This window comes from Hyperolius riggenbachi, chromosome 11, assembly GCF_040937935.1.
Source record: "Hyperolius riggenbachi isolate aHypRig1 chromosome 11, aHypRig1.pri, whole genome shotgun sequence".
Taxonomy (NCBI): Eukaryota; Metazoa; Chordata; class Amphibia; order Anura; family Hyperoliidae; genus Hyperolius; species Hyperolius riggenbachi.
The window spans coordinates 7,052,329-7,078,850 of record NC_090656.1 but is presented as its reverse complement, the minus strand read 5'-3'; the positions used below and the strand labels follow the sequence as shown (position 1 = coordinate 7,078,850).

At 46.0% G+C, this 26,522-nt stretch overlaps 1 protein-coding gene across 2 annotated transcripts; it reads right to left on the bottom strand.

The window, feature by feature from the left end:
• ORC6 (origin recognition complex subunit 6) lies at nt 1-26,054 on the bottom strand. 2 transcript variants are annotated; one of them, XM_068260137.1, is made up of 7 exons: nt 25,982-26,054; nt 19,369-19,498; nt 16,453-16,616; nt 13,171-13,260; nt 9,282-9,394; nt 7,899-7,973; nt 1-4,316 (listed from the first exon to the last, which is right to left on the bottom strand). In XM_068260137.1, the coding sequence occupies exons 1-7, from the start codon at nt 26,035-26,037 to the stop codon at nt 4,183-4,185; spliced, it is 762 nt and encodes a 253-aa protein (XP_068116238.1). In that variant the 5' UTR covers nt 26,038-26,054; the 3' UTR covers nt 1-4,182. The 2 variants fall into 2 exon arrangements, with proteins under 2 accessions (XP_068116238.1, XP_068116239.1); XM_068260138.1 differs by lacking the exon at nt 25,982-26,054 and adding an exon at nt 24,264-24,356.
• Between the last annotated feature and the right edge of the window lie 468 nt (nt 26,055-26,522).

The following is a 26,522-nucleotide window of genomic DNA, read 5'->3' as shown; positions in this document are numbered from 1 at the left end:
TTGTACAACTCAAACAAGTCCTTTTATTCATACAGAACATAAAACAACAACTTGTAACAATCAACAAGCATTATACAAACATCCATGAACAGCAACACAAGATAAAACAAATCAACGCATTGATAGAAGGATTTCAGTAACATCATTTACACCCCCCCCCCTTCCCCCAGTTAGACATTGCAATAATTTGGTAACAAGTTTTGTACAGCGATTTGTCAGTTTCATGGTCTAATTAGCACTTTTAAGCCCATCACTAAAGGCCCTGACACACCGGAGAGCATTTTACTGGTGGTTTTAGTTTTTTTTTTTAAAAAACCCTTCAATTGACAATTAAAATCGCGGTAAAATTATTATGATCGCAGCTATTTTGCCAAGATTTTAATGCAAGTCAGTCAATGGAAGCAGTTTTTCAAAAATGAAAAAAAAAGATGACCTGCAAAACGTTCTTTCGGGTTGCACACCGAGGCTGTTTTGCACATAGCGGTAGTCCATTTACTCAGTTATGAATGGTAACTCCTCCTCTTCACCACAGTGGCAGCTCCGCCTCTGAGCTCAGGACCGCCAGCACCTCTCCCGTTTCTGGCCATAACTTCAGCGGCCCAGAATGCACCCGTACTATACCAATGATGTCAATGATAGCCGGGACCACCGCAGGCAGCACCAGGGACGACAGAGGTGCTGGCGGTCCCTAGGGGGAGATCTGCAGCTGTGGTGAAGAGGCGGCCTCAACGTTTATTGCCAAGTAGAGGGTCCACCACTGTAGGTAAAACATCTCTCACTGCACAATGTTACTTAAGTGATGGGCAAATAAAAAATATATATATTCTAATATGCATCCAAGATGCTGGAATAAGCAGCTAATCTAACTACTAGCAGCCATTCGTTACTCTCCCAGTGTACCTTTCCTGGGAGTGATTTTGGCGTGCAGAACATGACAGACACCATCATGCATCGTACAAAGATTCATTCTTATTAAAGATACCCAGGCAAGATTTGGCTTTGTAAGAGATCGCATGTTCATAATTTATTTCAAGTTTTATTTATTCAGTAATTTTTTTTTAAATGAAAGTTAACAAAAAAAAAATGGCTTGTCCTGAGTGTGCATAGCGGAACCAAACACGGCCCCCATAGTCTACAGTCCTGACCTCACACTGACAAAACACGCTACTAGTTGTCACAGCCGGAACAAGGGCGCAGCCAGCAGCGTCACACCTGGAACAAGGGCGCAGCACCACACCTGGAACAAGCGTGCAGCCGGCAGAATCACACATGGAACAAGCATGCAGCCGGCAGCATCACACATGGAACAAGCATGCAGCCGGCAGCATCACACATGGAACAAGCATGCAGCCGGCGAAGTCAACTCCCCGAACAAGCATGCAGCGTCACACCTGGTACAAGTGCACAGCCATCGGAGCCACACTGAGCACCCAATCCTTATGCTCACTCTGGGGCAGCATTGAGAAATATTAGAAGCCAGAGATGAGCACAAGAGCTGGACAAAGTATCTTAAAGGGGAACTGAAGAGAGAGGTATATGGAGGCTGTCCTGTTTATTTCCTTTTAATCAATACCAGTTGCCTGGCAGCCCTGCTGGCCTATTTCTCTGCAGTAGTATCTGATTAAAACCAGAAACAAGCATGCAGCTAGTCTTGTCAGATCAGACTTATAAGTCTGAACCACTGAAACACCTGATCTGCTGCAGGCTTGTTCAGGTGCTATGGCTAATAGTATTAGAGGCAGAGGATCAGCAGGGCTGCCAGGCAACTGGTATTGTCTAAAAGGAAATAAACATGACAGCCTCCATATACCTCTCTCTTCAGTTCCCCTTTAAAGAGAACCCGAGGTGGTTTGTACTAATCCTATTAGCACACAGAGGCTGGGTCTGCATATACTGTCTCCCCCAGTCTCCCCGTGCTCTGCCCCCATAAATCACACAGCCGTGCTAGCGACACGCAGCGTGTCGCTGGCTGGTTACATCTGTACTGTTAGTCTCTGCCGCTCCCCGCGGATTGGAGGGAAAGGACACAGGCAGGGAGCAGTGCTATGGAGGAGGCAGGAGAGCGGCAGAGACTAACAGCACAGCTTTGTGATTTAAGGTGGCCCGGCAGAGCGCAGGGGGGGACGGTATAACAGAGGCTGGGCTTAATATGCAGACCCAGCCTCTGTGTGCTAATAGGATTAGTACAAACCAACTCGGGTTCTCTTTAAAGGTAATGAGCACTGACACAGATCCATTTAAGGCAAATCATGGGGTGTGGGGAGGGGCAGGGAGTGTGCTATTACCATTCTCATAAAAATACAGCAAAAAATGACAACTTTTTACAAGCAGAATATTTATAAAACTATTAAATAACACTTAAACTGTCTGCTGTAGTCAAACAACCAGGTTCACCCAAGAACTCACTGCGGGGCTCTGAATAAGCCCCGCCAAGGGTAGGTTATACAGAACAGCCTGTTCTTGCAGCAGTCTCACAATAAGATTCAAGTAAAACGTTTTACAATCAGAACTTTAAAAAAATATTTATAAAATCTTTTCAGGCTCTAAAACACGATACCTAATATCCTGTGTAATTATTGCAGGGCTTCCCAATGACCTAGCTACTGTACTCTGTATTTAGAGTCACCTCCATCTTTGATACAGTGACTGGGTGGGGAACTGTCAATTATCAATCGCCACCACTAGATGGCACACTTAAATCTGCATCGTGGCAAGCAACGTTATTGGACCATCTGGTGCAGCTGTGCCTGGTTACTCTCTAGGGAAGAAAGGGAAGACAATTATTTTTTTTCACAGCAGATTTGTTTTAAATTGGATGATCCAGCCACTTCCTGTGTCCTCCCTCCCTCTCCACTTCTTGCTGGGACCCTCTTCACCACCACACTCCATGTATGAGCACAGGCAAACTGCCTCTGCGCAGTAGCACAAAGCCACTCATGCACAGGGGTAAGCGCCCTGCACAAGTGGCTGTGCTGCTCTGCACTCTGTACATGTGCAGGGGTAGTATGGTTGCACTCGTATGAGGGGGGACATAGTAACAACCCTGACAAGCTCTTGTTCGATTTGATTATAGAGTGCCACAGAGCTGGATCGGAAGATGGGAGAAACCTCAAGTCTGTCCAGAGGATCCCTCTAAGGTAGAGTACTGTTGGTATTCGAATCCGAAACATCCTTCTGAACACGAAACTTCAGCACTGAACCTGCACACAGGGTCAGGGGGAGGTCACTTACTTGCGCTTCAAGGTGTGTTCAACGTAACGCCACACTTCCTCTTTCCCAAGCCAAAAGGAGGAAGTATCAGAGTAACGTGAAACACCTTGTGAAGCATAAGTAAGTGAATGGGAGTTCGCTTAAGGCCTGTACACACTGGCTGCTTCGGCCATGCAGTTTTAACATTGCATGCTTTTTTTTTTTATCGCAAGGCCTTTTGAAAAATCAAGAAAATGTGAACTGTACACAATAGTGCAATGCATTGTTAGAAAAACGCAATCTCAGTGACTGCTGCGCTTTAAAAATGCAATGCATGCGATTTTCATTGCATTTTTTTTAGGTAACCAGGAAAAAATTGCAATCGTATCACAAATACACACAAATCGCAAGAGGAATTTTGATTAAAAAAAAAACAATTGCATCACACTGCATTTGCGCTTGGCGATTTTCAGTGTGTACAGGCCCTTCTACTGCATGACTGTCTACAGGTTCAGCGCTAAAATGTCGTGTTTAGGTGAATTCAGAACAATGTTCTGGATTCAAACACCAACACAAAGAGCATCCACATGCATAATGCTCACACAGAGCAGTGATGGGAAGAACATATCACTTCCCATGTTCTCTGGGCAGACAGGAAATGACATCACTGTGCACAACTACCAGCATGGCTCAGATGGCCCGCTAGGCCTCAGCAGTCAAATCTACATACCTGGACAATCCGGTAGGAAGTCAAATTTTGTTTCTAATGCACCTTGGGCGTGAAATCTGTACCTCTGTACTTCGTTTGCACAAGTTTGGTTATTCTTTAAGGCTGAGAATTGGCGCAACTTTCACAGGATATGTACAGTAACCCACAGCAACCAATCTAAAATCAGCTAGGTCATGTGAACGCTGTAAGTAAAACCTGATTGGCCGTTGTGTGTTACTGAGGATGGCGTAGAAGCCAGATAACCGCTCAGGTCCAGCCTGAGGCTATGCGCTGCTGGTGGCTTTCGCAGCCTTCTCCAGTATCTTCCGTTTCCATTCCTCGTAGTCTCCCTCTTTGTCTGCAGGCTCGGAGCACGCTTGCTTGCGTGGGACATCATCTGCGTCTTCATCCTCCTCTTCTGCACAGAAAGAGAAACAAACTCTGAAATGAGGCAATGAAGAGCAAATCCACTCATTCACTCCACTCAGCGCCTTCTACAGACATGAAACTTTCTGAGAATTAAAGTAAAACATCTCACGTTTTATACTTACCCGAGGCTTCCTTAAAGGATACCCGAGGTGACATGTGACATGATAAGATAGACATGTGTATGTACAGTGCCTAGCACACATAACTATGCGGTGTTCCTTTTTTTTTTTTTTTCTCTGCCTAAAAGAGTTAAACATCAGGTATGCAAGTGACAGTTTCTGTCTGAGGCAGACTGGGTCAGACTATAGCATAGCCATCACTGATAAGCAATTACAGCCATAAAACACTTTCCTGTCAGTAATTGGCTTCTGAGAGCAGGCAAGAGATAAAAAGGGTCAATAAGTTAATGATTTGCGCTCTGGCATACTTCAGTGAAGGTGTCATTGAGCAGAGACAATGAAACAGTAAAAACTAGATTTAAATATAAAATAAAACTGTGGGTTATATAAAGAAAAAAAAAAAAAAAAGTCAATTTTAGGAGAAGGAGGATGGTTACAATTTTTTCCCACATCAGTTTATTTTCACCTCAGATGTCCTTTAAGCCCCGTAAGGCCACTCGGTCCCTCCCCATTCCTCAGGTGGCTCCTGTCCCCCACAGTACAGCCCGGTACCCTGGCAGAGTCACGCTTCATAGCGCATGCTCAGCCGGGAGTGTACTGCGTAGGCACATGATGCTACCGGCGATGGGAGTGCACATGTGCAATGAAGCGCAACTCAGCCAGGCTACCGTGCTGTATTGCGGGGGTCGGCGAGGGATTGAGCGGCCTCAAGAAAGCCCCAGGTGAGTATAAAAATTGCTTTAACCTAGTGCCAAAGGGTTACATATAGTATGGTGGGTGTCCAACAGACCACTAATACTGCTGTCACTGCCAATATATGCTGCTGGCACTCATGGAAGTTTACATTTTGATTGGCCAATCACTAATTTTACCACGAGGGCCAACAGATTCTGAGTAGAACAGATTGAGTAGGTAAGCTCTTGTACTACAGGCTAGTGGTAAAAATTGTCCCATCAAAATTGCACGTGTATACCAAGCTTTATACTGAGAGGCACAAGACGGCAGGGCAATCAAACTGACATTGTCATAGATAGAAATCCCACTGCAATCAGCGGCCAGACACACTTCAGTACCGCAGGTTTCCAAAAAAAAAAAAAAAAAAAAAAAAAAAAAAAAAAAAAAAAAAAAAAAAAAAAGCACACGACAATTTTCACATTTCAGCACTCTTCCCACTCACTCACCAATAACTTACTTATCGCACTGAAATGATCTAGATTTTTTTTTCCGACACAAATTAGGCTTTCTTTGGGTGGTATTTTTTGCTAAGAATTATTTTATATGCATTTTAAAAGGGAATAATAATAATAATAATAATAATAATAATCTCACTTTTCAGACAGTTTTAAAATAAAACGTGCCGCTGTGGATAAAACCCACACATTTGCACATTACAAAAACATTTAAATTGTGTCCCTAGTAGAATGTATGAATATAACTCCATATTCAATAGTGTATAAGTGTATTTGAGTGTATTTTTACTTTTTGGCCACAAGATGGCTCTACATTTAGTTTCCGATGAAACTGGAACTAATGAGTGTATCGGTTTACTTTCACTTTGGAATTAAAAGCTAATGTCTCGCTGACATCAGCTTTTATTCATTCAGGTAAATAAAAAAAAAGTAAACTTTCAGCCAATACGCCTTTGAAAGCTTACTTTTTATTTACCTATAAGTTAGCGAACAAATGGTATCGTCCGGATTCAAAATTTCTGTCTATTGTAAATCAAAGGTTAATGCACACTGAGCGCTCCTCTACTACTTTCTACTTGCATACTCAGGGCCGGTTCTAGCTATGACACGGCACTGGGACGAAATTAACCTGGGTGTTCCACTGACACCCCACCCGTAAGTGGCATTAGAGTCCCCCTTGTTTCTGTTAATCCCCCCCCTCCCGGCACAGTGATTGGGTTTGGGAACAGCCATTTCCCATTCACAGATCATGGAACGGAAGGACTACGGTGAACTGCAGTGACAATCGCAAACTGCGACAGTAAGTTAACAATACGCATATCTACGCCCCTGTCTCAATGAAGTATACAGGAGCGTAGATATGCGTAGTAAGGGTGCGGAAGTGGTTAAAGTGTACCCAAGAGGAGAAAATACAAAACCACACAGGCCTCCACCATTGCTGTGCGCGGACCCTTGGAACATACAAGAGCTTGCCTATTATGTTATGTAGCCTCGCTCCTTTTCACACACAATAAGTCGGAGCAGCTCATACACCAAGTGGCAGCCTCCATAGGTCTCACCTCACGTTCCTTTTAAAGTGAACCTAAAGACACCCCAAAAAAATGAGATGAACTCACCAGGAGGCCGCAATAGCAGCATAGGGGGCGATATACAGGCTGGGAACGCGAACAATCACTCGCGTTCCCATGCCTGTCGGCCGGTGACGGTCAAACCGGAAGTGCTCGCCGGCGGGTCCTGGGCCATCGGAGCGGAGCTGCGAGCGCACCGATCATCTGCAGGGGGCTGAGGGAAGCCCCAGGTGAGTTAATCTCATTTTTTTGGTGTGACTTTAGGTTCACTTTAATGCTGCACTCTAATGGCTAGTACACACATGATCCAATTTTCCGTCAGATGGACAGACGAACCGATTATTTCCAACCAATCAGATCTGAATTCCGACCATTTTTGTGATCAAATTTGTGTAGAAGTGATCAGAAATCCTATCAGACCTGTGGGAAATAATCGATTAGGCCATCAACCTGATGGAAAATTGCATCGTACCACGCATAATGTTTTAAAGTGAACCCGAGGTGAGAGTTATATGGAGGTTTTCATATTTCCTTTTAAGTAATACCAGTTGCCTGGCTGTCCTGATGACCCTCTGCCTCTAATACGTTCAGCCATAGCCCCTGAACAAGCATGCAGCAGATCAGGTGTTCTGACATAGTCAGATCTGACAGGATTAGCTGCATGCTTGTTTCTGGTGTTATTCAGAAGCCTCTGCAGCCAAATAGACCAGCAGGACTGCCAGGCAACTGGTATTGTTTAAAAAGGAAACAAATATGACAGCCTCTATAACTGTCAGCTGGCTGCTTCAGCAGAGCTGCTAATTTATAAACACAGGCTGTTAACCCTATGTCTGCTTCTATGAAAGCAGGAAGTAGACATTGCAGATTTTTGGATTTGTATTAGCTGTAACAAAAATGTTTTCTGTAAAGGTTATTCTGCTGTTGCATATCCTTTAGAGCAGAGAGGAAGTTCTGAGTTCAGGTCCGCTTTATACCGATAGCCAGCTATGAATTGCCAAACCTGACAGCAACTCCAACATGCGTTACTTTTCTGGTCTGGAACCTGTACTCTGCGTTTCGCTAATTTACAGTACAGGATTTCACTGAAGCACCTCACTGCTGGTAGGGAGGCTGAGCGATGATCCTTTGAGATAAGTAGATCAGAGCCGAATGCATTGCTCCAACACCCACATGAAATGAAAGGTAAGAGACTCACCGCGGTCCTGCTCTATACACTCCAGAAGACTCTTCTGCCTCTTCCGGGGCTGCTGTGTGATGGCTTCACTCTCCTCTGTGGCAGAAAGACAGTATGTGCGAGTTTAGATACACTTAGGCCGGGCCTGCATTTATGCCAAGTATTTGCCCAACAATCCATCTACAGCACCCCCCCCCCCACCACACACACTATATATACACACATGCTGGATTACACACAAGTTATGTCATTGACCGGAGATGAACCGGTTATTTACCTACATCTGTTTTGGTATTTACCAACTTTATTTGTTTTTGTTATCTTACCTGTCGTTTAACCATTTACTCTTAGTGCATTTTGTTATGGTTCTGAGTGTTGATGCAGATTTACCCGTGTAGATCATGCTGTACATTTTACCTGTCATTCCACGCAGATATTTCAGAACCCCTGTGTGGGTATCTATGTGCACTAATACTATTTATATTCCTTGATAGAAATTTTTGAACCTAAAGTACATAATGGAGGCAACACATCCCGACTGTAACAGAACCACGACTAGCATTGCAAGACTATACTATTAATCAGTGCCCTATATTAAAAGACATCTGTAGGTGCCAGTGTCTTTTATGGGATTTTGAACGGCAGTTAGTGATGGCTGGGTTCTAAACCATGGCCAACCAATAGGCATTAGGGGAGCGTCCGGTAAAGGCCAGCGCTCATAATTGACGCCAGAACTTGGCCACAGGGGGCGCCGGAGGGAGGAGGATGGTGCTGTGATAAAGTCACAGCACCAGTGATAAAACAATTCTAAAAGTATTTGGAACCAGGTCAGGGGTATTTCACGTTAAACTGAAGTTGTTACTTACAGTAGTACTTGAATGAGCGTACTAAAAAGTCAGACTTGCGCAGTTTCCTCTTCCTGTTAAACTGCCTACAAATCCCTGACCCATGCAGAGCAATACTCCGCCCACACAGTGATGTAATTATCCACCCACTGCCTCTCACAGCTTGAACATGTGGACTAGTGAGGGGAGGGAGGAATATGTAAATCACTATGTGGGCGGAGTTATGCCCTGCATCCAGTCGACTGTCAGTCAAGTTTGCAGGCACACTGAGAAGATGGGATCAGTTACATAGTTACATAGTTATTTTTGAAAAGACATACGTCCATCGAGTTCAAACAGTATAAAGAACAACTCCAGCCTGCTCCCTCACATATCCCTATGTAAGACTTAGAGCACACTCAGTGTTCAGTCTATCCTCACTTCAGGTACCCTTTAAGCACAAGCATACTAACACTATAAATACCGTACATGAGTGTGCGCTTCATTTAGATCAGTTCTGAATCCACCCGATCCTATGTGAGCCAGGTATACAGAACATTAAGCACTCTACACAACTCACGGCAGATCTGCGCCCCAATCTTCTCCAGCTGAGTGCAGAGACGCTCGAATATCCCCTTCTTCACCCCGGAGGTGGCCAGGAACTTATTCTTCTCCACTTTCAACTTCAGGCACCTTAAATGGAAGAACATTTCTATCAACGGTGGCACAGAGGATAAATCACTTATTATTCAACTTTATTTATAACATTACACAGCACTGTGCAATACAAAGGGAAGGCATTGCACCAGTAAACAATCTTACACAGGGGCGTTACAGTGTTACACAACCGTACATTAAATAGTGATGTAAGAAGTAAGCTACTGCTCCTCTGCAGATAAATTATGAGGCCTCCAGGTTAAGTCACTTTAATGTTTACCTGAGACTAAAAGCATCTCAGGTTCCATACTGACCTGGGGCTTCCTTAAAGAGAACCTGAACTGAAAATAAAAAGTCAAAATAACCATACGCAGGTCATACTTACCTTATGTGTAGTCTATTCCTCAATCTCTTTCTCCTGTCCTGCGTCCCATTTGCCCCACTGTGATCAATGGAATTCTCTGTCCTCCATTTTAAATATGGCCATTACCCCATAACAGCTTCCTGGTCATCACCCTGTTACACTGTAATATTACCCACTTAAGCCATAGGGAAACATGGCCATTACCTTGCACATTCAGTTGTAACTGACAGCTGCTGATATATAACTGACAGTAACTGGTATATTTCAGTTCTGACAAAATCTTGTCAGAACTGGAAGGGATCTCTGTAAGAAGGAAATGGTGAGCTTCTGAGAGGAACTGACGGTGAGGTAAAATAAAATAGAAAAAAAAAACAAGAGCCCAATATGGTGTAGTATGTTAAAGACAATTGGTAAGTGGTTTAGTGAGAGAATTTATACTCACAAACATGGGTTACCATTCAGGCAACCACTCAATAGGCAGGGGAGGCTGGCGCCTCTGTTCTACATACAAATGACGGTGAGGTAAGTATGTAATATTCATTTGCAGCTACGTCATCTGTTTCTTTTATATACTTTTACTCGCTTCAGGTTCCCTTTAAGGCTGGTCATCCCTCGCCATCTCCCTGGGGAGACTCCCGTCACCCGCAATAGTCCCTGAAAGCCTGGCCCGTGCAGAAGTACTTTGCAGTAGTGATGATCAAGTAGATGCAAATAACTTCGAATTGATGCAGCTTGAAAATGAACCAATCAAATCCTGTTGAGGTAAAATTCGATTGGTTTATTTTCAAGCTGCATCAACTCGAAGTTATTAGCATCTACTTGACCATTAGTACTTCGCAGGAGCAGATCACTCCCAGGGACGGGAACACGGCTGGGGAGAGTGACTTGGACAGGCTTTCAGGGACTGTTGCGGGTGACAGGAGTCTCCCAGGGAGACTGCGAGGGACAAGCAGCCTTAACCTCCTTGGCGGTTCAATTTTTCCGCCAAGGAGGCTGCATTGCACTTTTTTTGAAATATTTTTTTTTGTTTCATGTAGCTACCTGAGTGGTAGCTACATAAAAACACCACTAGAGGGCGCATGTGTCCCTCTAGTCCGATCGCCGACGGCAACAAAAGTAAACAGGAGATCGCGTATAGAACGCGATCTCCTGTTTGGCTTCTCCTGTCGCCATGGCGACGATCGGAATGACGTCATGGACGTCAGCCGACGTCCTGACGTCAGACCCATCCGATCCAGCCCTTTGCGCTGCCCGGAACTGATTGGTCCGGGCTGCGCTGGGCTCTGGCGTGGGGGCCCTCTTCCGCAGCTGCGTGCGGACGATCGCCGCAGAGCGGCGGCGATCGAGCTGGACGTGCAGCTAGCAAAGTGCTGGCTGCGCGTACAGCGATTTACAGAAAGGAAATCGCCCCACCAGGGGCTGAGATATCCTCCGCGGCGGCTTACCCCGAGGTGGGTTTGAAGATTATTCTCTGCATACAGAGGCTGGCTCTGCCTTTACAGCCCAGCCTGTGTTGCTATCCCAAACCCCCCTAAGGTCCCCCTGCACTCTGCAATCCCTCATAAATCACAGCCACGCTGCTGACAAACAGCTTGTCAGAGCTGGCTGTGTTTATCTCTATAGTGTCAGTCTGCTGCTCTCCCCGCCTCCTGCAGAACTCCAGTCCCCGCCTGCATCCCTTTCCTCCCTGCTGATTGGAGGGAAGGGACGGGGGCAGGGACCGGAGCTATGCAGGAGGCGGGGAGCAGCCTAGACTGACACTACAGATGTAAACACAGCCGCACAGCATGGCTGTGATTTATGAGGGATTGCAGAGTGCAGGGGGACCTTAGGGGGGTTTGGGATAGCAACAGATGCTGGGCTGTATAGGCAGATCCAGCCTCTGTATGCAGATAATATTCTTTAAACACACCTCGGGTTCTCTTTAACGGAGCTTAAGGAAGCCCCAGATAAGCATGGAACCTGAGACGCTTCTAGTCTCAGGTAAACTTCAAAGTTGAAACCCTCTTTCCCATGAGAAATCATTACCTTTTCTCAAACGGATCATCAGAGGGTCTGTGTAGCCGATAACCCCTCCCACAGTGTGAGGTCAGGACCATGGTCCTGGCAGTTTCCTGTCTGTGAAACTCGTTGCATTGTGGGAAATAACTGCTTTTTCCAACTGCCAAGCAACCAGTATCTCCATCCGTGCATAGGACTCTCAGTAACAAACATTCCATACAGATCACCTGGCAGAGCTAAAAAAGGTCACCCCCAGAGATACATTTCAGAATGTATATAAAGGGAGAGGAAAGATTCTACAAACGGGCAAACACTGTCTAAATCATCTATAAATTAATATTGTAAAAAATAAGCAATTTTAATCATGATGTTTTTTCACTGCAGTTCCTCTGAATGGATAGTCCACTCGCCTTGCAGCGCTGGGTCCCTGGTGCAAACCACCCAGTGCTAATATCCAGACATCAGTCCAATGGTGGTCTGCATGCAGTCACTGTGTTCATACACAACAGACCGACGACCACCATAAACGCAAGTTCAGCGTTTTTAATAAAGGGAAATAAGACCAGTCTGTTATGTGTGAGCACCCCCGGGTGACTGCAGGCAGACCGCCACTGGACTTATGTCTGGATATTAGTGCTGAGGATTCAATACCATACCCAAGATGGATGTGGTAACCTCTGGCAGCTATTGCATGTGGAGGAGTTTTGGATTGGAGAGCACTTGCATGCTACTATTAAGGACATTAGACTATGACTATGGTAGGATTAGAATGTGAGCTCCTGAGGACAGTCAGTGACATGGCTATGTACTCTGTAATGTGCTGCAGAAGATGTCAGTGCTATATAAATACATAATAATAATAATAATAATAATAATAATAATATGGTAGGACATTAGGCTATGACTATGGTAGGATTAGAGTGTGAGCTCCTCTGAGGACAGTCAGTGACATGCCTATGTACTCTGTAATGTGCTGCAGAAGATGTCAGTGCTATATAAATACATAATAATAATAATAATAATAATAATAATAATAATAATATGGTAGGACATTAGGCTATGACTATGGTAGGATTAGAGTGTGAGCTCCTCTGAGGACAGTCAGTGACATAACTATGTACTCTGTAATGTGCTGCAGAAGATGTCAGTGCTGTATAACTACATAATAATAATAACAATAATAATATGATAGGACATTACACTATGACTATGGTAGGATTAGACTGTGAGCTCCTCTGAGGACAGTCAGTGACATGACTATGTACTCTGTAATGTGCTGCAGGAGATGTCAGTGCTATAGAAATACATAATAATATGGTAGGACATTAGACTATGACTATGGTAGGATTAGAGTGTGAGCTCCTCTGAGGGCAGTCAGTGACATGACTATGTACTCTGTACAGTGCTGCAGAATACATAACAGCAGCAGCTTAGTTTGGATTCTTACCTGCAAGCAGCATACAAAGCAGCAGTGATGAACAAAGGCTTGGATAAATCCAGGCCCTCTTGTTGAGCCACAGGAAGGCTGGTCTCATATCTACAAAACAGGTCATCCATCAAATTAGAACAAAAAGGAACAGAATTTGGTAGAAAAGCAAATGCAGATATATAAAGTATAAAAATTGGTGGTAAACACGAAGCCCCTGACGAAGCTACTACAGCGAAACCAGTTCAGGCAGAGTGGACATTCGCAGGGGTGGCATCCTATTTTGTTTTACAGTGAGGTCCATAAATATTGAATTCTAACATTTTTGGCTCTATACACAACCACAATGGATTTTAAATGAAACAAACAGTGTGCTTTAACTGCAGACTGTCAGCACTAATTTGAGGGTATTAACATCCAAATCAGGTGAACGGTGCAGGAATTACAACACTTTGCATATGTGCCTCCCACTTATTAAGGGAGCAAAAGTAATGGGATAGAATAATAGTTTAATAATAAAAACAATTTTACTCATGTTTTCAGTACAGTTCCTCTTTAACCACCCATAATGCATCACTTCTGGCCAACAGCTGGAACACACAAGTCTTTGTTTCAGGGCCGTGTGAGCCAGGTGTACAGTTAGAGCGGCTGGGTGTAAGCCAGTGATCTGCAAACTCGGCTCTCCAGCTGTTAAAGAGACTCCGTAACAAAAATTGCATCCTGTTTTTTATCATCCTACAAGTTCCAAAATCTATTCTAATGTGTTCTGGCTTACTGCAGCACTTTATACTATCACAGTCTCTGTAATAAATCAATGTATCTTTCCCCTGTCAGACTTGTCGGCCTGTGTCTGGAAGGCTGCCAAGTTCTTCAGTGTTGTGGTTCTGCTATGAACTCCCCCCTCCAGGCCCCTCTATGCACACTGCCTGTGTATTATTTAGATTAGGGCAGCTTCTCTCTTCTCTCTTATCTTTTACAAGCTGGATAAATCCTCCTCTGAGCTGGCTGGGCTTTCACATACTGATGAATTACATACGGGCAGAGCTGTCTGCACTCTGCAGGAAGAAACAGCCTGACACTTCAATGGAAGATAGCTGCAGGGGGAAAGAAACACACAAATGATCAAAAGGAAGGGTGTATACAGCCTGCTTGTGTATGGATGTATTTTCTATGTGTGGACATACTGTACATCAACCTACTTCCTGTTTTGGTGGCCATTTTGTTTGTTTATAAACAAACTTTTTAAAACTGTTTTTAACCACTTTTAATGCGGCGAGGAGCGGCGAAATTGTGACAGAGGGTAATAGGAGATGTCCCCTAACGCACTGGTATGTTTACTTTTGTGCGATTTTAACAATACAGATTCTCTTTAAGGAACTACAAGTTCCACAATGCATTTGTTTTTAGGTGTTTTTAGGAATCATGACTGTGGCTGTCAGACTCCTGCTATGCATTGTGGGACTTGTAGTTCCTTAACAGCTGGAGAGCCAAGTTTGCAGATCACTGGTGTAGACAAACCTACAGCTTAGTACAGCTATTGTTCATCAACCTCCTTAGCGGTAACCCCGTGTGTGGCACGGGGTAAGCCGCCGGAGGATGCCGCTCAGGCCCTGCTGGGCCGATTGACAATTTTTTTTTTCCAAACACGCAGCTAGCACTTTGCTAGCTGCGTGTTTGGTCTGATTGCTGCCGCCCACCACCGATGCGCCGCTACCCGCCGCAGATACAGGCGCCCCCCCGCATACCCCTTGCGCAGCCTGGCCAATCGCCGCCAGGCTGCACTATGGGGTGGATCGGGACTCCCTGTGACGTCACGACGTCCATGACGTCGCTCCGTTCGTCGCCATGGTTCAGAACGGGATTTCCTTATGGGCAAGCGGCGCCGATCGGAATATACGGGGGGGATGCCGCAGGGAGGGGGTAACGCATGTAGCTAGCGCTAGGCTGGGCTAGCTACATGCAAAAAAAATAAAATTAAAGCCGGATGGCAGGCTTGTCCACCAGTTCTATGGCAGGGTTCCGTGTTTTCACATGCGTTTTTAATGTTAACCACTTGAGGACCTTGGGCTTTAACCACCCCACCCCCACCCCCCCCGGTGACCAGGCCATTTTTTACAATTCAGGCCACTGCAGCTTTAAGGCCTCACTGCAGAGCCGTACAACTCAGCACACAAGTGAACCCCCCCCCCCCTTGGTGGGCTATGATTTCTCCCAGGATGTTTTTTTTATTTTTTTTATTTATTGTAATATTTTTTAAATAACCCCTTTTTTTATTTCTTATCCCCCCCTCCCTACCTCCGCCAGCCAATCAGTGCGATTGGCTGACATAGGCTTCAGCCTATGACAGCGGATCACTTAGTGTCTCCCAGGGGGACAGCCATGTCACACGGGCAGGGCTGTGCACATTAGACGGTGGTTTCGCTGTCTAACAGTCTTCTAGCGGCAATTGCCAATAGGAGACTGATGACGAGCGGAGCTCCATCATTTAAAGAGAACCCGAGATGAGTTTGAAGATTATTATCTGCATACAGAGGCTGGATCTGCCTATACAGCCCAGCCTCTGTTGCTATCCCAAACCCCCCTAAGGCCCCCCTGCACTCTGCAATCCCTCATAAATCACAGCCACGCTGCTGACAAACAGCTTGTCAGAGCTGGCTGTGTTTATCTCTATAGTGTCAGTCTGCTGCTCTCCCCGCCTCCTGCAGAACTCCAGTCCCCGCCTGCATCCCTTCCCTCCCTGCTGATTGGAGGGAAGGGACGGGGGCAGGGACCGGAGCTATGCAGGAGGCGGGGGAGCAGCTGAGACTGACACTACAAATGTAAACACAGCCTCACAGCATGGCTGTGATTTATGAGGGAATGCAGAGTGCAGGGGGACCTTAGTGGGGTTTGGGATAGCAACAGAGGCTGGGCTGTATAGGCAGATCCAGCCTCTGTATACAGATAACATTCTTTAAACACACCTCAGGTTCTCTTTAAGCGGAGATGCGCGCACAATCTCCTGCATATCCGCGCCCCAGGACTTTACGATCAGTGTTAGGCGCTGAAATTATTAGCATCTCATTACCCATCCCTAGTCCTATTCAGCTGGAGGAGAAGTCTGGTTACTCAGCAGTTTGTTATGGGACATAAGGGGACCAGACTTCTGTTGCTTGGCAACATAGGATGCTGAATTAGAGGCTACCAGAAACACAGAGCAAATCGCTAAGCAACTTGTCCTATTTCTTTATTCTGATCGGTTGCTCTGGGCAACATTTCTCCAAGCAGTGATAGAGCAGAGGCACAAGTTGTGCTGTATCTGACCTGTTGAGGATTTTGGAGGCGGTGGTCACTGCCTCCGGGCATCCCTGCTGGACCGCCACGTCCCGCAAGCTCAGCTTGGTATCCAAACCCAGCAAACACTCAAACGACTTCAGGCAGCTCTGATAGATCTTCTTGTTGAGTCCAGATAAGCGCACTACAGAGTCCTGTGCGGAACAAACAAGGCCCAATTATAAATACAAACAAAACTAAAAAAGTGTGTTCATCGATTAAAGGGAACCCGAGGTGGATGGAGGCTGCCATATTTATTTCCTTGTAAACAATACCAGTTGCCTGGCAGCCCTGCTGATCTTCTGGCATATGTAGTGTCTGAGTCAAAACCCTGGAACAAGAATGTGTCTAATCCAGTACAACCTGAGTCAGCTGAGTCAAGAGTACCTGATCTGCATGCTTGTTCAGGGTCTATGGCTAAAAAAGTGTTAGGATCAGGGCTGCCAGGGAACTGGTATTGTTTAAAAGGAAATAAATATGGCAGCCTCCATATCACTCACTTCTGATATCCTTAAAAAAAAAAAAAAAAAATTAAAGTGACACTGAAGAGAACAAAAAAAAAAAACCTTATGAGATAATGAACTGTATGTGTAGTAAGGATAATTTATAGAACATTAGTAGCAAAAAAGTGAGTCTCTTACTTTCAATTAGCCTTTTTAGAACATTGCATCATTCTCTAATATTTGCAGTTTACAAATTGCACTGTATTTTAAATGATGAAACAGAGCAGTGTTTATGACCCTTTGAACTTCCTGGCAGAAAAACCTTAACCCTTCTGGCGGTCAATTAAAACCGCCAGGGGGCAGCGCAGCACTTTTTTTTGTAATCATGTAGCTAGCCTGCGGCGATCAAGCCTGTCCGGAAATCCCGTTCTCAACGGGATTTCCATTAGGGCTTCACCAGTCGCCATGGCGACGGGCAGGATGACGTCACAGACGTCAAAGGGCGCCCTGATCCACCCCTCAGCGCTGCCTGGCACTGATTGGCCAGGCAGCGCATGGGGTCTGGAGGGGCGGCGCGGCGAATCGGGTTGGAGTGGCGGCGATCGGGCAGTACACGCAGCTAGCAAAGTGCTCAGCTCGGGCTTACCGCCAGGAAGGTTAAACAAGAAACAGTGGAAGTCAGGTTGAGATAAGTGCTTCAGAAAAGAGCACTGCTTCTGACTAAATTAGAGCTCAGAGAAGCTCTTTTGCATAGATAACTGGAGTTTCTTAACTCTTCCTGTACTGGAAACAATTCGAGACTCATTTGTGCTGCTAATATTCTATTTCTTAGCTGTACTACACATACAAATCATTTTATAAGCTAATTTTCGCTTCAGAGTCCCTTCACATATATATTTTTTTGCCCACCCAACTCATTAACAATGGTAAAATACAACGGTTGAACAGGTATTCAGCCTAGTTCCAAATTAGGCCTAGTGCACACCAGAGCGGTTCTGCTGCGGTTTGCGATCCGCTTGCGGGTGCGGATCCGCTAGGGTAATGTATCTCAATGGGCTGGTGCACACCAGAGCGGGAGGCGGTTTGCAGAAACGCATACTCCCGGGCTGCTGCAGATTTTGGATTGCGGAGGCGTTTCTGCCTCAATGTTAAGTATAGGAAAACGCAAACCACTCTGAAAAACGGCACTTCAGAGCGGTTTGCCAGGCGTTTTTTTACAGTAGCTGTTCAGTAACAGCTTTACTGTAACAATACATGAAATCTACTACACCAAAAACGCTTCACAAAACCGCAAAATGCTAGCTGAAACGCTACAGAAAAAGAAGAAAAAGCGTTTCAAAATCTGCTAGCGTTTTTGGTGTGCACCGGGCCTGAGTGTATTCTATACTCCTGAAAATGATAGAGGGCCTAGGCACAGAAGAGAGTACACGTATGGAGTCCCGATACATGTAGATAAAGAAAAAACATACCAATACACAGATCCATATTTTTTGTTCCAAAGAGTTTATTTGCAGGAAATAAAGAATTGCATACAAAATATGCCAGACGTGAAGAACAAAACCGGTGGGCAATACTGACCATATACTTAGACGCAGGTTATACCATATATATCATGTCACTAAGTAGCAACCTACTTCTGGTACGGAAAAGGTTCTAACAGGTTATTTACTCACATTGAGGCTCCTGTGAACTGGGGCCATATAGGTCAACAAAGGGATGATCGATTCCAATAATCTGATCGAATTGGATAGCAGCTTTCCTTCCATTTGTAGGCCCAAAGGACAGTTTCCGATGGCTATAATGTTAGATTGTTTGGAGAATTGTATTAATGGCCACCATGAAGGTGCCCATTAACTACAGTGTTCTACCCAAGCTCTTTTAGCCGGGTGCTCCACCCGGCTAGTTTTGGTGAGCACCCGGCTGTCATCGGCTCACCACCTCCTCTGTAAGCAGAGATGTGCACAGAAGCACCGGCCCTGCATTCTCTCATATTGCCCCACCCAGCTACTTTTTCAAACCACCCGGCTGGAAAAATTTTGGGGGGAGAACACTGAACTATCCAATTTATTGAACGATTGACAATCCGATCGATTATAAATGAACCAATGGAGGAAAAAGTAGTAAGCAATCCAATCAGATTAAAAGAACTGTGCCGATATTCGATTGTTGGAATGGTCAGCCACTGATCAGCACCATTAACAGTACCAGATCTGATCACTCGGGAGATCATACCATCAATATACACCTCCACCCCTGCCGTATTCTGGGGTCCAAGATCGCAAGTGCTCCTAAGAGCACCTCTTCCCCATAATCGCAGAAGCAAAAAAAAAAAAAAAAAAAAAAAAAAAAAAAAAAAAAAAAAAAAAAAAGATTTTATATGTCTTGGCAACCTATTAGGTTTAAAATAATCTGTAATTTATAACGTAGGTACTCTATAATATTCTACTGATGGCGGTGACCTCACCTTGTCGATTGGGTGATTCAGTGACGTGGCTGCAAGCTGCAGACACATGGCGGCATTGCTGGTTGCTGTAGACATGGCTAAGAGTCCTGCACACTTCAACTGCGACAGTCGCAACAACTCCTCTGCCTTCCTGCAACGACAGAATCACATGACTACAGAGCAGAAACCATGGCAACAGCTTAACAATCACCAGTAACTAAACAATGACAACTAGCCATGCTAGTTTAGCAGAGGAAGTCACTTTACAATTGTGGTGAAATTGAATCCAGGCAGCCACTGATACATACAAGCCCCAACAGCAACTGTAGCTAAAAATTATTACACACACTAGATGGTTCTCAGCCAAGGTGACAAATACAGAGAGTAGACACCATGTAGACAGCCTCCTGGCCACTAACCTATACCTGTATCCAACTGCTTAAAGAGAAACCGTAACCAAGAATTGAACTTTATACCAATCAGTAGCTGATACCCACTTTTACATGATAAATATAATGCTTTTCACAAACAGACCATCAGGGGGCGCTGTATGACTGATTTTGTGCTGAAACCCCTCCCACAAGAAGCTCTGAGTTCCGTGGTACTCTGGGCAAACTGCCACAATGTAACAATGTTCACAGACAGGAAATGGCTGTTTACAGCTGTCTAACAGCCAAAACAGCTAGGAGCAGCTACATAACCTGCCCACAGTAACAATGTCACCATGTAATAAATGTCAGAATGTGAATCTGGGAGAGGAAAGATTTTACAATGAGCAAACACTGACTAAATCATTTATACATAATTATGGTAAAAAATGAAGCACTTTTTTTTACTACATTATTTTCACTGGAGTTCCTCTTTAAAGAGAAACCGTAACCAAGAATTGAACTTCATCCCAATCAGTAGCTGATACCCCCTTTCCCATAAGAAATCTATTTTTTTCACAAACAGATCATCAGGGGGCTCTGTATGGTCTATATTGTGGTGTAACCCCCTCCTACAGGAAACTGTGAGGACCATGGTACTCCTGGCAGTTTCCTGTCTGTGAACCTTGTTGCATTGTGGGAAATAACTATTTACAGCAGTTTCCAACTGCCAAAAAAGCAAGCAGCATCTCCTTCCAGTGAGATCATCTGCCAGCAGTAAAAATTTCACCATATGATAAATGTCGGAATCAGGGAGAGGAAAGCTTTTACAATGGGCAAACACTGACTAAATCATTTATACATAATTATTGTAAAAATTAAGCACTTTTTTATTACATTATTTTTACTGAAGTTCCTCTTTAAAAGGATAACCAAGCTAAAATACAAGACTGAGCTCACTTGTAGGTCTCTCGCTGTCCTCCTAGCTCAGCTGTTTGGCCCACTGGACAAGCCATCGTCCAGTACCATGCATGCTCTGGCCTAGCGGCGTGCGTCCTTGATACTGCTCCTACGGCCGGGAATGCTCTGTGAAGATGCACTACACTGAGCCTCGTTGCCACGCAAGTGCAGACCGCATGCCGGCAGGCCAGCACATGTGCAGTACTGGGTGACTTGTCGGATCTAGTGGGCAGAACAGCTGAGCGAGGAAGAGGATAACAAGGGACATACAAGCCTATGGGGGCTGGAAGACGCACCCAAGTAAGTAAAAGACCAACCTTTTTTTTCAGCTCAGGTATCCTTTGAAGGGTACCTAAAGTGAAGTCTATGTGCACAGCTTGCTTGTTAGCGGTCAAAAGTAATGAACAGATGTGGATGGGCCCCAGGCTGAAATCTTGGCATACAACTGTCGCCATCTGTAGTCCTGAGATTCTGGTGACAGTATCAGTAGGCACTGGTCTGGTGACAGTATCGGTAGGCACTGGTCTGGTGACAGTATCGGTAGGCACTGGTCTGGTGACAGTATCGGTAGGCACTGGTCTGGTGACAGTATCGGTAGGCACTGGTCTGGTGACAGTATCGGTAGGCACTGGTCTGGTGACAGTATCGGTAGGCACTGGTCTGGTGACAGTATCGGTAGGCACTGGTCTGGTGACAGTATCGGTAGGCACTGGTCTGGTGACAGTATCGGTAGGCACTGGTCTGGTGACAGTATCGGTAGGCACTGGTCTGGTGACAGTATCGGTAGGCACTGGTCTGGTGACAGTATCGGTAGGCACTGGTCTGGTGACAGTATCGGTAGGCACTGGTCTGGTGACAGCATCAGTAGGCACTGGTCTGGTGACAGCATCAGTAGGCACTGGTCTGGTGACAGCATCAGTAGGCACTGGTCTGGTGACAGCATCAGTAGGCACTGGTCTGGTGACAGCATCAGTAGGCACTGGTCTGGTGACAGTATCAGTAGGCACTGGTCTGGTGACAAGTTTAGCAGCTTTTACAGGGGCACAGCGGCTGAAGATAGCGTAGAATGATGGTGCGGTAGCAAATTTTGCAACAAATTCTAATTTGCATCCTATTGAAGGTTAGTGTAAAGGTGCTCATTAACTGTATAATTTTTTTTCACCAAATGAGATCTTTCGATGCGATTTTTACGATTAAATTGTATAGAAAATTCACAATTTATAAAGGCAATCAATAATGAACGATTCTTTGGTCGATTGCTAAATAGTATATCATCGATCCGAAAGTTGGATTTTATGATCAAATTTGAAGAAAGAATCGTTCAGTAAATGTGATCAATAATTACCTTACCGATTATTTTCTATCTTAAAAATTCCATCAAAAGATCGCATTTAGTGAAAAAAAAAATTGTTCCATTAATGGAATGGCCCGAACAGTTCGCCGGTGAGCAGTATTCTGCAAACATCGGCTGTTCACATTCGTGGCCAACAGCGAACATTTGGCGTGTTCGATTCACCCCTATACATCATCATAAACTTTGACCCATTACCTCACAGTCAGCAGACACATGGCAGCCAATCAGCTAGCACCCCTTCCTGGACCCCCCACCCCCCTATCAAAAAGCATTTGTGGTGGCCATATTGGATTCATTCTTTGATGGCTGCTGACTGTTAGTGAGAGCCAGGTCAGACTTACTGCAGATAGGTAGAAAAAGCATTAGCTAGGCCTGTGCAGTCGGGAGTTGGTGATTTCATAAACTGAAAAGTTGGGAGTCAGATTCTGATAATTTTTGTACAAAATCCACAACCCTGGTTAGTATTAGACTAAGTCTAAGTCATTTTGGGTACCCAGAGGTTTCATAAACTGAGGAGTCTGAAGATTTATGTACCGACTCTACAGCCCTGGCATTAGCTAGGCCTTTGTTCTTGTTCCTCACTTGCTGTGAAAGCATCCCACGCAGCCCTATTGAGGGCTAGCACATCGTTGTCCTGTGTGTTTTTTGTGTGTGAGACACTCCACAGCCCACTGACACCCAGAGCTGTGTGCACACTACTGCTGTTTCCTCATTAAGTTACTGGCACAGAACCACTCCAGTGCATTATTATGTCACTGTATTCTTATAGTACTATTGCATTTCTCTGTGTGAGACACTCCACAGCCCACTAACACCCAGAGCTGTGCATAACGTGATTCCTGCCCTTTATGGGTTGAAACCCGACTTTGCGTCAACTCCATAATATTTGCTGGGTCTTTTGGCATGGATCCCCCTCCGGCATGCCACAGTCCAGGTGTTAGACCCCTTGAAACAACTTCTCCATCACTTTTGTGGCCAGAAACAGTCTTTGTAGATTTTATAAATTTGCCAGCCCATTGCAGTCTATGGCAGTTTGCCAGATTCACCTGTTCACAAACATTTTGCAGAGGTTCACGTTCAGTCGTTCACGAACAGAAATTCTATGTTCACGACATCACTATTAATGGGCACCTTTAGGCAGACAGGAGGGCAGTTTTAGGCACAGGATTGGGTAGTTTAGTGAGAAAGTCTGGAAGGTTCAAGTGAGGCAGAGGTAGTAAATTCTGATGAACTTGCAAATATTTTCACTACAAGCAACCTGTCAGAATGTGTACCTATAATACAAGAATGGTAGAGGTTGCAAATCCTGGTCAAGTTTCACTTATTTTCACCACAGCGGCAGGAAACCAAGAAGACTGCAGGGGGCTGGAAGAAACCCCAGGTAAGATAAAGGGGTTCTGTAGGGGGGTCTGATGATAAAAAACACCACTTACCTGGAGCTTCTATTAGCCCCCTGTAGCAGTAATATCCCACACCGTCCTCCTCCAATCCACCATTCCCTGCCGCCAGCCCCAGTCTAGCACAGCATGCCATCCAACTGCAGCTGCGCACCTGCTCTCTCCTGCATCATCAGAAGCTTACTGCGCAGGCGCAGCACAAGAATACTTCATACTGCACCTGCACAGCAAGCTTCCGATGACGCAAGCAGCAGCGCGCATTACTCATCTTTGTCAGATGAAAAATTGCCCGGTGCCGGCAGGGAACAGCAGATCGTCGGCATGGGACATTACTGCTACAGGGGGCAGATAGAATCCCCAGGTAAGTGGCGTTTTTTTATCCTCAGCACACCCACACAGGACCACCACTGTACCGAGAGCTATATGAAGGATTCCATATGTATTTGCTTTTAAACAATACCAAATGCCTGGCTGTGGATATTCTGCTTCTAATACTTTTAGCCATAGCCCCTGAACAAGCATGCAGCAGATCAGGTATTTCTGACATTACTGTCAGATCTGACAAAACTAGCTGCATGCTTGGTGGGATTCAGACACTACTGCAGCCAAATAGAGCAGCAGGGCTGCCAGGGAACTGGTATCGCTTAAAATGAAATAATTATGGCAGCCTCCATATCCCTCTCACTACAGTTGTCCTTTAAACTGGGCAGCCATACTGTGAACAGCAGCAGCATCCCCGCTATATTGCTGCAGCCATTGTGATATGAAGCGGGGACTGCAATCCAGATGTGCTCCGCCTGCTACAGCATTCCCCCCATCCCTCCCCGGCACACGTACCCCAGCACCCGGGCGGAAGTGATGCCCAGCCTCGGCGCCAGTCTCCGCAGCACGTCCGTCTCCATTTCCAGCCTGGAATAGAATTCGCGGGAAAACCACTGAGCAGCAGCCGATTGGCTCGGACTGATCCCGCCCACAATATAATAGCGTACCGCACTGGCTCCCCTGCAGCCAATGGGAGAGCGCGAGAATTTAGTGACGTCATGGCTCCGCCCAGAGCCCAGAGAATGTAGGCAGCCAGGAGAATTCCACAGTGTGACGTGTCGCAGCTGTCTGTAGCCCGGGCTCGGAGTGGGCGGGGCACAATGTGGAAACAAAGTGTCAGATTCAAATTAACCCTCCCTTGCAGTGAACGCTGGTGCTGACGTCACCAGATGCATGTGTTGCAGCTTCAGCTGTGCAATACTGATGATGACCTTATAACCAAACTCCAATCACGATCCTGCAAATCTAATGCTGGGTACACACAGTGCGTTCGCACTCGATTCCCCGCTCGATTATTTCATTTCTCATCCCGTTTCGATGATTGTTAGGTCGATTCTCATGTAAAGTATGCCAAATCGACCTAACGATCCATCGAAACGCGAATCGGACATGGCGGAAATAATCAAGTGGCCGGGAATCGAGCGGGGCATTGAGTGTGGGAACCAGTGGCGTATCTAGGGAAGATAGCGCCTATGGCAAGCACTTTAACTGCGCCCCCTCGGGAAATTCCACAGCTGCTTGGGGGGGGGGGGGGTGATTAGTTCAGTGAGAGCTAAGAAGGAATGAGAGGGATGGGGGGGGGGGAGAGTTAGGCTGGTGGGGGAATGAGGGATGAGTAGAAGAAAGGGCTGTGGGAGAGGGAATGAGGGATAATGAGGAAAGTGAGGGAGAGAGGGATAAGGAGAGAGGAGGCTGGAATGAGGGTTAAGGGAGAAAGAGAGGGCTGAGGAGAGTGAGGGCTGGAGGGAGGGAATGAAGGATAAGAGAGGGCTGGGGGGAAGGAATGAGGGATAAGGATAAGAGAGGGCTGGGGAGAGGGAATGAGGGATAAGGATAAGAGAGGGCTGGGGGGAAGGAATAAGGGATAAGGATAAGAGAGGGCTGGGAGGATGAAATGAGGGATAAGGATAAGAGAGGGCTGGGGGAGGGAATGAGGGATAAGGATAAGAGAGGGCTGGGGGAGGGAATGAGGGATACGGATAAGAGGGGGCTGGGGGAGGGAATGAGGGATAAGGATAAGAGGGGGCTGGGGGAGGGAATGAGGGATACGGATAAGAGAGGGCTGGGGGGATGGAATGATGGATAAGGATAAGAGAGGGCTGGGGGAGGGAATGAGGGATAAGGATAAGAGGGGGCTGGGGGAGGGAATGAGGGATAAGGATAAGAGGGGGCTGGGGGGATGGAATGAGGGATAAGGATAAGAGGGGGCTGGGGGAGGGAATGAGGGATAAGGATAAGAGGGGGCTGGGGGAGGGAATGAGGGATAAGGATAAGAGGGGGCTGGGGGAGGGAATGAGGGATAAGGATAAGAGGGGGCTGGGGGAGGGAATGAGGGATAAGGATAAGAGGGCTGGGGGAAAGGAATGATGGATAAGGATAAGAGAGAAGCTACCTATACTGGAAGGCGTGGGGGAGGAGGCAGTTACCTATACTGTCTGCAGGGAAGGAGTTGAGTCTGTCTTACTGGCCACAATTATTCAGCCACCCCAACTAAACAGGTTGTTGATACCTACTTCTGAGGTCCTGCTGACTGCTCTATTTCACTGTCCAAAACACAGATCAGTGGCATGCTGCTTGGGGCTCCTCTACTGTGGAATCCTCTGGCTCCATGTTGCATATTCTGCCTCTCTCATCAACAGCTGTGGCAGATTATCCAGCACTCACTTCTCCACCTCGTGTAACAACAGAAGTTTAGTGACCGGCAGATCTGCATCTCTCCTCTTCCTGCAGGCTCTGTAATCCTCCGGCTGGGTCTGATCAGAGGTACAGGAAGGCAGAGCCAGGCGATTGTAGAGCAGGTATGGTGGGTGAGAGATGCTGATCTGCCTGGCTGTCACTGAACTTCTCTGCACTACCCCGGTGGGGAAAGGCTGCTGGAATGTAATCTATCCCCAGCAGCTGAGGAGGGAGGGAGAGCAAGCAATACGGAGCTGCCTGCAGGATTCCCCAGCAGAGAAGCCCTGAGCAGCCATCACTGATTGTGCTCAGGCAGGGTGATGGCTGCAGCTCTGGTAATACGGTCGCTCAGCTAAAGGGAATGAAAGCCTGTTAGCT